The sequence below is a fragment of the Mobula hypostoma genome, chromosome 8 (genome assembly GCF_963921235.1).
Source record: "Mobula hypostoma chromosome 8, sMobHyp1.1, whole genome shotgun sequence".
Classification (NCBI taxonomy): Eukaryota; Metazoa; Chordata; class Chondrichthyes; order Myliobatiformes; family Myliobatidae; genus Mobula; species Mobula hypostoma.
Window position 1 is genome coordinate 159,425,098 of NC_086104.1, and position 11,262 is coordinate 159,436,359.

The following is an 11,262-nucleotide window of genomic DNA, read 5'->3' on the forward strand; positions in this document are numbered from 1 at the left end:
TGCCAGGGCAGCATCAGACTAGCAGTTACTCAGGTGAGCAAATCCCTTCTGGCCCAATGAATTTCAACAGCAGGTTCCCCCCTCCTATGAAAGTGCATAGAACACCCTACGGGGATGATGGTAGAGGCAGATACACTAGCGACATTCAACATTGGAACATGAAACAAAGAGAATGGAGACCTAATGGGATGGAAGGGTTACAACGATCTCAGAATAGTTTAAAAGGTCAATACCATCTTGTAGGCTGAAGACCTATGGTAACGTCAAATTAAATTTAAGAGAATTGATTCCCCATATACAAAGTCCTGTTGACCATCTCTAATCAGTCTATGCCTGACCAACTGCAGAATTATCCCATCACTTGGAATCCCCATCTAGTAACTCTCCCATCACTGATGTTAGGCTCACCAGTTTACAATCCCTTGGCTTGCCCTCTTTGGCACATTAGCCACCCTCCTAACTTCTGGTACCTCTCCCATAGCCAAGGAGGACATCAGAATCTGAGGATCCGATCCGAGCAGTTTCTTACCATAACATCCCACCCAATCAATCAAAAGCTGCTACCCATCAGATCGCACCCTGTGTAACTCAGCAAGTGTCATTCAAAGTGTTCAAGGTTAAAACCCAGCATCCACTACAAAAAACTGGGCCTTGTACTCGAACACAGGTGGGGGTTTGTACACTGTTCAGAATGTTACTCAGCAGGCTTGTAAGATATATTAGCAGATGCTGCAAATACAGTTCCTGATTAAAAGATGCTCCACCCAGCATGTCAGAACAATGCAACATTGTTTAATATGTTTTAAGTACTTTTCCATCATCTAATAGCAGTGAAGACTTTGGCATCCATTTGTCTGCAACAAGATCATTAGTTTTCTGTGCAGCAACTGGGGTGAGAATTAGCAAAGTCCAATTTTATTTCAGTATATTCTCTTACAACATCCTTGCAAAGATGACTTGTGAAAACCTGCCCTTGGGTCACCTGCAGAGAGAAAAACACAAGGTGAAATAATTAGTTTCTTGTCATGTACATAAAATACTACAACACAGTACAGGACCCCCTTGGCCCACAATGTTGTGCCAGCCTGTTTCAAATTCAATCCAGTCCTTCCCTCCCACATAGCCCTTCATTCTTCTATCATCCCCAAGAGTTTTTTAAATGTCCCTGATGTCTCTGTCTCTACCAGCACCCTAACAGGGTGTTCCATGCACCCACTACTCTAAAAATCTGTGTCTTTCAAATCACCTTAAAATTAAGTCCCCTGGTATACACCAGGGTGTAATCAAATTCCAATGAAATTGTAAGGCGTAAAATTTACACAGTGACAAAGGTGTAAGGTGTGGGATCATACCTTAGTTCAGGGTTCTCCTGTGGAGAAGTGAAAAATCAAGAACTCAGTGCTGTACAAGGACAGTTTGAGGAGAGATGTCATCCAGTCTCCCACTTGGAATGACTTGCTGACTGACATTAGGCAGCGAACAAGGACCCGGAGTGGGTTCAGTCACTCATCAGCCCAGATGTAGTATTAGAGTGAAGGTCTCCCTCTGCAACCTTCCCAGCTGTGGTGGGATGGTGATTCAAGAACAACACTTGATTGTGATTGATTTGAGGGACTCCAGTGGCAAGATCACCGATACATAGCAAACAGCAAGCCTGAATGAAATGTGGCCCAGGATTTAGAGTGCATCTCTTAAATGGGGCATCAGAGAAAGCTACCAAGTCCCATCAGCAGATCATTTCACACTACAGTCCCAGCAAGGATTTCAAACCTAGCTGGACTCTCAGTCAGCAGCTTCAACTTTCTGCGACAGCTTATCCTGCCTCAACTCCGACTGCAGAAAGACATTCCAACAGCCCAAGGGGCAACAGTCGTGTAGTGGTTAGTGTGACACTTTCCATGGCCAGCAGCCAAGGTTTGATTCCTGCCACTGTCACGTGTTTGTATGTTCTGTGTGACTGTTTCCTCTGGGTGCTCTGGTTTCCTCCCACCTTGCAAAGATGAGGGTGTTAGAGTTAGTAAGTTGTGGGCGTGCTATGTTGGTGCCCAAAGTCTGATGACACTTGAGGGCTGCCCCCAGCACATCCTCAGACTGTTGATTGTTGATGCCAACAGTACATTTCACAGTTCACTTCAATGTACACAATCTAATCTTTTCTGAACCCAGTTTACTTGCAAGATTAACCCCAAAGATCTTACCTTTCAACATCTCTCCCAACAGGCAGTTAGGTTTTCGCTGCTTTAACTTTACTGGAATCTTTTCCCTGAAAAAAAAATTGAAATGATATTTAGATCACAAGACATAGGAGCAGATTTAGATCGTTCAGCCCATCGAGTTTGTACTGCCATTCCATCATGATGAATTTATTATCTCTCAACCTGATTCTCCTGCCTTCTCCCTTTGCCATCCTGATTAATTTAGCTAGAGATGCACAGATAGCAGTGACACTGAGCATTACAAGTAGTTCTGGATACAAAGCCGAGATGAACAATAGAAAGCAGTGAAAATAGATGAGATGATTATAAAATTCAGAGGCTGACAGCTTACAGAATGATTCCTAAAAGGAATAGTCAATCTAAACCGGGTACAGACCAGTTTATCGGATATTAGTGAGAAAGTGCCTGTGTCTATAACACAATGTGATTTAAATTGCCAATTAACTTATTAAATTTATTAATATTTATTATTAAATTATTTCAGAGACCACTGAACTCCCGGACGTCACCCAGGTCTCATCAAGCTTGAAGCACCAGTAATATTATACTGTTTACTTTTTAAACTTGTGCCACAAACACACCTTGCGCTAAATGTCAATCTTCTGGAATACACCTTACTATTTAATTTATTTGTAGTAATATTACTGCGTTATGTGATTGTATGTACTGTGTTGTGTCCTTGGTCCAGATGAATGTAATCTCATTTGGTGCTATATGTATACAGTTGAATAACAATGTTAATACTTTAATAAATTGAAGATGGGTTTTAAGTTGTTAATTAAATATATTATGAATTCAAAATTAGTTAAAAGATAATTAAACTACTAGTTTGATGTAAAGACAAAGAATTGAGTAATATCTCATGCTTTAGGGAGCTGACTCTTGTAATTGACTCTCCACTGCCCTCTTGTGGCAGAGGAAGTCACTGAGCTCAAGGGCATTCAGTGATGGGAAAATCACTGATGTTCACAGCAAGTGCATCTTATTCATTCATGTTCTGCACTAATATTTTACTACAAGAGAACTTCCAATAGAAAAGTTGGCAGCAAGTCCAAACTTCAGTGACTCCTCAGGTACACTTCAGTAAGTCCAAGCAGGTTTCCGCAAAGTGACCGAAGGTCTCCTGATAGGAGAATTGGAAATTCAAATTCAAGTTGATCATTCAACTGTACACACGTAGACAGCTAAACAAAACATTCCTCACAGACCAAGGTTCAAAAACAGTACATACACTACTGAAATATTAACAGGTTGCATTGTTGGGTTAGAAAGAAACTTCAGCCTCGACAACTTTTGCAAGCAAAACAAACCAAACAATTTCTGGCTCCAAAGAGATCCTGCAGGAATATTTTAAATGTAGAAACAAGACACTGCTATTACAACCTGCAGTTTCACAAAGCATTTGACAATTTTAAAGTACGGCAGAATACTGAGACACCACCAACCTTTTTAACTGCCATTACAACATCTGAGTCCTCTCTGGAAAATAGAATTTTTAAAAAAAATTAGATCAGTACTAATCAATTTCTCAAAAAAGTCAAATAAGCACATCACTTACTCTTCCTTTTCTGTGTCCAATCGCTTCTTCTGAAAGAAATTAGATTATTAAAAAATACCTAGTTTGTGATTGACTTAAGTATGGGGTGAGAAAGAGTTTCTGCAAGACCCAAACACAACAGCCAATACTAGCTACCTTTGAAAGCCCAGCTTTTTTGGTGGAGGCAGGTCTCTTTGCCTTTTTGGGTGGAGATTCATCCTCATCTTCAGCCTCATCCACCTCCTCATCTTCCTCCTCTTCCTCTCCTTCTTCCTCCTCTTCCTCCCCCCATGTGTCATCATCTACTGGAAATTCAAGAACACAAACTTGATGTCAAACTATTAGCTGGTGATGTGGGTTCACTAACCAACATGCAGGTGCTTATTCTGTACAAGCATCAGTCACAGGATTAGTTGTACAGCAGGGGAACAGGTCCTCCAGCCCCAAATCAACCATCGTCTGGTTTTTCTGGAGACAACAGCACAGATGTTAGTGTAACACTATTAGTGTCAGAGGTCAGAGTTCAATTCCACCACCAACTGTAAGGAGTTTGCATGTTCTCCCCAGGACTGCAACTTTCCAAGTTCGGGCAGGTGAATGAGTGTGCTGGAGGACAGGGACAGGTTGTCTGGTATGCTGCAGCAGTGCAGTGCTGTGCATCATGCCTTACAGCACCAACAATCCTCTGGGAGCTCCGATTTTTGTCCACTTCAAGGACATACAGTTAAAGTTAGTAAGTTGTGGGCATGCCATGTTGGTGCCAGAAGTATGGAAAGACTTGCAGGCTGTCCAGCACATCCTCATATAACCATATAACCATTACAGCATGGAAACAGGCCATCTCAGCTCTTCTAGTCCGTGCCAAACTCTTACCCTACCCTATTCCCACCGACCTGCACTCAGCCCATAACCCTCCATTCCTTTCCTGTCCATATATCTATCCAATTTAACTTTAAACGACAACATCGAACCTGCCTCAACCACTTCTGCTGGAAGCTCGTTCCACACAGCTACCACTCTCTGAGTAAAGAAGTTCCCCCTCGTGTTACCCCTAAACTTTTGCCCTTTAACTCTCAACTCATGTCCTCTTGTTTGAATCTCCCCCACTCTCAATGGAAAAAGCCTATCCACATCAACTCTATCCATCCCCTTCATAATTTTAAACGCCTCTATCAAGTCCCCCCTCAAGCTTCTACACTCCAAAGAATAAAGACCCAACTTGTTCAACCTTTCTCTGTAACTTAGATGAAACCCAGGCAACATTTTAGTAAACCTCCTCTGTACTCTCTCAATTTTATTGACATCCTTCCTATAATTCGGTGACCAGAACTGTACACAATACTCCAGATTTAGCCTTACCAATGCCTCATACAAATTCAACATTACATCCCAACTCCTATACTCACTGATTTGATAATGAAATGTGCTGTTTGTGAAATGTTCATTAGACAAAAAAAAAGACAATCTTAACCCTTCAGCCCACTACATCCATACTAACCTTTCTGCTCATCTACTCTAATCACATTTACCTGTACGCACGATATTGCTAAAAATAAAATTAAATCCGTGCCCTCGTTTTTGACATGCCTGCATCAGTAAAAGATTCTACCTACCTGCAATCTAGATTGAGTGGATTTTCAGAGACTTTTTCCCTAGGCCAGAAGTGGCCAATACAAGCAGGAATAATTTTAATGCGATTGCAAGAAAGTATGGGGTGGGGGGGGGTGGTGGATGTCAGTGTAGGTTTTGTTGTGCTCAGTATTGAGGGAGAGTGCAGAGCACACCAAGATGCCAGCATGCAGGAAATTGCACCAAACGTTTTTGATAACTCTGTACAGTGTGCAAACTCCCCCCACGAGGGAGCGGCTAACAGTGGCGGAGGACTAACACTACACAATGGGGACGTGGTGGGTGCTCGGAACGTGCTGCTGAGGTTGATATGTTAGGGACATTTAAGAGACTCATTGATAGGCTTGTGAATGGAAGTAAAATGGAGAGTTAGGAGGCGGGGTGGACATGTGCATCTACCAAAGAAGGTACAAGACGCTCCTTCCCTCTGCTAGTCTGCAGGTTGCTCTCAGGCGAGGTGTAGCACCTGCATGGCTCCCTGATCTGAGTCATATGAAGCCATGGGATCTGGTGGTGGATGGTCGTATGAGCAGCCGGTGCAGATCACAAGTCCTGGTTATGTGACCACTGACACCAGGCAGACAATCTCTGAAGAGTATTGATCATGGGTGGGGTTACCCATCTTGTAAAGGCACTACCCAGAAGGCGGCAATGGCAAACCAGTTCTGCACAAAAATTTGCCAAAAACAATCGTGGTCATGGAAAGACTATGATCATCCGTGTCCTATGACACAGCTCACAATGAATGAATGATGTGAGAGGGAAGGGTTAGATTGATATTACAGTAGGTTAAAGGTTAGTCCAACATTGTGGGCTGAAGGGTCTGTGCTGTGATGTACTGTTCTATTACAGATTAGAATTTGGAAGGACAAACTCCAAGGCAGAGTACAAAGTAAATGGCAGGATACTTGGTAGTGTGGAGGAGCAGAGGGATCTGAGGGTACATGTCCATAGATCCCTGAAAGTTGCCTCACAGGTGGATAGGGTAGTTAAGAAAGCGTATGGGGTGTTAGCCTTCATAAGTCGAGGGATAGAGTTTAAGAGTCGCAATGTAATGATGCAGCTCTATAAAACTCTGGTTAGGCCACACTTGGAGTACCGTGTCCAGTTCTGGTCACCTCACTATAGGAAGGATGTGGAAGCATTGGAAAGGGTACAGAGGAGATTTACCAGGATGCTGCCTGGTTTAGAGAGTATGCATTATGATCAGAGATTAAAGGAGCTAGGGCTTTACTCTTTGGAGAGGAGGATGATGAGAGGAGACATGATAGAGGTATACAAGATAATAAGAGGAATAGATAGAGTGGATAGCCAGCGCCTCTTCCCCAGGGCACCACCGCTCAATACAAAAGGACATGGCTTTAAGGTAAGGGGTGGGAAGTTCAAGGGGGATATGAGAGGAAGGTTTTTTACTCAGAGTGGCTGGTGTGTGGAATGCACTGCCTGAGTCAGTGGTGGAGGCAGACACACTAGTGAAGTTTAAGAGACTACTAGACAGGTATATGGAGGAATTTAAGGTGGGGGCTTATATGGGAGGCAGGGTTTGAGGGTCGGCACAACATTGTGGGCCAAAGGGCCTGTACTGATCTATGTTCTATATTCTAGAACAAACTGCACACTTACAGAACAAGGTGGCAATTCTCTCAGCCATGCTACTTTTAACCAAAACTTTTCCTAAATTAGTGGTAGTGGCAGAACATGAAAATGTGAACTGAAGGTTAAACAAACCTTGTACTTACTGATAATGTTCTCTACTGCTATGTAGACAGGACCAGATCCACTTTTCAGTCTGAAGCTGATCGGAGGTGTCAGCTCAAAGCCATAAAATGTGGTCTAGGAGGAGAGAGCAGAGAACATACATTTTCCATATGCTACCTTGACATTTACTCTTGTAGGCATTTACAGAAAAATTAAGAAATGCAGTAGAATTTACAAAAAAAGACTGACAAATAACCAATATGCAAAAGATGGCAAACTGTGCAAATATAAAAAACTGAGAGCAAGAGTGTAGAAGAATCCTAGAAAGTGAGTGTGTAGGTTGTAGAATGCATGGATGAGGCAGAAAGCTGAGTAAATCAGGTGTGGTGTTCAATGGCAGGAATCTGACGGGCATGACAGACCAACCATCGGCAAAACGGACAGCTTCAGTGTGGCAATAGGGACCGGTGGGCTCTCGTCTTCTGGGACAATCTCCACAATGGTCAGTTCATCCTTGGCACCAGCACCCAAACATATCTGGAGGTTAAAGGGTTAAGAAACAGTGACTGTTAAAGTACAGGGCAGAAACACATCTGTGTGAAAGTAAACTTTACAGAGAAGACCCACCACTTACAATAAATAGGGCTATTCCCGCAGCTGAAAACTCCAACTGGAAGGAGATTCCATGTCTCAGACACTTAGCACCATCTTCCTCTGCTTTCTAAAAACATCTCAGCCTCCTTCCTTACTCACTGTTATAGCAGACTCCCACAGACAAATCATTTTCCTCTGCTTTCTGGACAGATTTCTACTTTGTTCCTTACCCGCCATCATCGTGCCAGATTGCCCCAGACAGCCAGCACTTTCAGGAGTGCAGGATCTCCCATCAGATGTGAACACTGGCTGCTCTTACACCAATCTGAGGGGTGTTAGGACATCTGAGCTGGGTTATTTTTGAGTAACCATAACCTACTATCACCAAAATACATTCAGCACCTGGGGGCTTGCTGCATGCAACCTGGTGTCGTCTCTGCACTATGAACAGTTATGTTGGACATGCATTCTTTCAGCAGCCCGACACAGTGAGATGCCTCTGGAATCAGGGGCCACGGTAGTGTGGCGGTTAGCACAATGCTATTCCAGCTTGGGGCATAGGAGCGTGGAGTTCAATTCCGGCATCATCCACAAGTCGTCTGTACTTTCTCCCTGAGGAGCTTCGCCCCAAGTCCTGGTAAGTCACACCTGGTAAGTTAATGGGTCATTACAAATTGCTCCAAGATTAGCTTTGGGTAAAATCGGGGTTGTGAGGGGGTGCTGGGTGGTGTGACTCACAGCCTATTAAATACAGTGCTGGAGGAACTCAGCAGGCCAGACAGCGCCTATGGAGGGAAACCAAAAGTCAATATTTCACTCCAAGATCCTTCATAGTCTTGATAAAAGATCTCATCCCAAATCATCTCATCAGAGCAATACAGCACAAGGATGTTCTTCAGCCCATTTAATCCATGCCAAACTATTATACTGCCTAGTCCCTTCGACCTGCACCCAACCACAAACCCCATTCCCCTCCCATCCACTTATCCAAATTTCTCTTAAAAGTTGAAATCTGACTCACATCCACTGCTTCCACTGGCAGCTCATTCCACACTCTCACCACCCTCTCTATGAAGAATTTGCCCTGATGATCTCCTTAATCACGTCACCTTTCATCCTTAACCCATGAACACTAGGTCTAGTCTTACCCAATCCCAGTGGAAAAAGCCTGCTTGCATTTACCCTATCACCTCAATTGTGTATACCTCTATAAAACCTGCCCACACTCATCAACACTCCCCGAATAAAGTCCGAACTTATTCAACCTTCCCCTATAATGCATGTCTTCAGGAGCTGGCAACATCCCTGTCAAATTCCTCTGCACTTTTAATCTTATTGACATCTTTCCTGTAGGAAGGCGTGCAGTTTTGGTCCAAAGTAGGAGTCACCAACATCTTGTACAACATCAACATAATGTCCCAACTCCTGTACTCAATACTTTGATTCTGAAGGCCAATGTGCTTTCTTTACAACCCTATCTATCCGAGATGCCACTTTGAAGAAATTATAGAGCTGTACTGGATCCCCCTGTTCTACCACACTCCTCAGTGTCCTACCGTTCACTGTGTTGAACCTACTCTGATTTGTCCTCCAGAAGTGCAACGCCTCACACTTGTCTGCATTAAATTCCATCTGCTACTTTTCCAGCCTGCCAGCAGGTCCAGATCCTGCTGCAAGCTTTGATAGTCTTCCTTGCTGTCCACTAAGCCCCTGGAAACTGTTCATTTCCCTCCATGGATGCTGCCTGACCTGCTGAGTTACTGAAGGTTTCCAGCATCTGCAGAAGCTCTTGTGTCCACATGCCACAGAACATTGAGTTTGAAGTGCCACATGCAGCTCTGGAAGCAAAAAGCCTTTTGTTACCGTCTTTAAGGCCAGTCGATGGTCAGCAACTTCATCATCTGTAATTTCAACCTTGTGTGACTTCTGTTGGGCGTTCAACTCACAACCTGTGGGTAAAGTCAACCGCTGTATTCTCATTCTTTGAGTAGCTTTTCAAACAATCCAGCCCTGTTTATCATTGCCTGGAGGTGTCACTGCAGTGCGCGCGCATGGACCTCAGCAGGTCAGGCAGCATCTATGGAGCCGAATAAACTGTTGATGTTTCAAGCTGAAACCCTTCATCAGGATGGGAAAGGAAGGATCTGGAAGCCTGAATAAGGAGGTGGGGGAGGAGAAGGAGTAGACAGTGAGTGGGTGGGGAAGATGGGATGAAGTAACAAGCCAGGAGGGGATAGGTGGAAGATGTAACGGGCTGAAGGAATCTGACAGGAGGAGAGAAGAAAATGGGAGAACAGGAAGGAGGAAAGAAGGTGATGGTCAGGTGAGGAGAGGAGGAGGGTAAAATGGGAAATTTTTTTTAAAAAAAGGTGTTTTGAGAGACACACCATGGACAGGATGATGTTAATGAGTCAAAATGTTAAGGGACACGGGATAGAATGGTACAACATCAAGATTGGGAGGCTACATAGCATTGACCCAGGCTCAAAAACAGTTACTTTCCCCAAGTAGTAACGCGGATCTATATCTCCACCCACTAACCCACCCCTCCATACTCCTCCCCATTTCCCATCAGTCACCTTATGTACAGACACTCCTGTGCCTAATGTCACTTTATGGACATACAAAGTATGTATACAAGCTAGCTTACTTATAATTATTGGGATTTTTAATATTGTGGTCTTTATCTTGGTGGGTTTTATTGTGTTGCATCAGATCTGGAATACTAAATATTTTGATCTCCCTTACACTTGTGTACTGGAAATGATATTAAACAATCTTGAATCTTGTTTTTTTGTAAAGTACAAAACACCCATCCAAAAGCCCCTTAAAACGGCAACAAGTCTGATATATTCCTTACTCCAGAGAATAGCAGTTGACTTGTCCATTTTACTTCTGTTTGAAGACATTTTTCAACACTGCACAAAGAGAAAAGAAAACTTTGAACGACACAGCAAAGTCAAATTTAGAAAACTGCACTGTTAAAGGGAACTCTTTTTGAGACACGCAGCTGAGAGGGGAAACCTCTTGAGCAAAGCTGCTTTGCAGGTTGACTCTGTGGCTAAGAAGGCATACGGTGCATTGGGTTTCATCAATCATGGGATTGAGTTAAGGAGCTGAGAGGTAATGTTGCAGCTATATAGGACCCTGGTCAGACCCCACTTGGAGTACTGTGCTCAGTTCTGGTTGCCTCACTACAGGAAGGACATGGAAACCATAGAAAGGGTGCAGAGAAGATTTACAAGGATGTTGCCTGGATTGGGGAGCATGCCTTATGAAAACGGGTTGACTGAATTCAGCTTTTTCTCCTTGGAGCAACGGAGGATGAGAGGTGACCTGATAGAGGTGTACAAGATGATGAGAGGCATTGATCGTGTGGATAGTCAGAGGCTTTTTCCCAGGGCTGAAATGGCTAGCACAAGAAGGCACAGTTTTAAGGTGCTTGGAAGTAGGTACAGAGATGTCGGGGTAAGTTTTCTTTTTTATAAATGTACAGAGTGGTGAGTGCGTGGAATGGGCTGCCGACAACGGTGGCGGAGGCGATACAATAGGGTCTTTTTAAGACACTCCTGGATGCATGGAGCTTAG

General features: G+C 43.6%; 1 protein-coding gene across 1 annotated transcript; it reads right to left on the reverse strand.

The window, feature by feature from the left end:
* Positions 1–925: 925 nt before the first annotated feature.
* Positions 926–10,594, reverse strand: LOC134350310 (nucleoplasmin-like). The gene is made up of 9 exons (XM_063055355.1): positions 10,535–10,594; positions 9,538–9,623; positions 7,507–7,617; positions 7,122–7,215; positions 3,910–4,058; positions 3,775–3,803; positions 3,662–3,695; positions 2,199–2,263; positions 926–982 (listed from the first exon to the last, which is right to left on the reverse strand). Exons 1-8 carry the CDS (start codon positions 10,581–10,583, stop codon positions 2,225–2,227), a joined length of 591 nt encoding a protein of 196 aa, XP_062911425.1. The 5' UTR covers positions 10,584–10,594; the 3' UTR covers positions 926–982; positions 2,199–2,224.
* Positions 10,595–11,262: the final 668 nt, after the last annotated feature.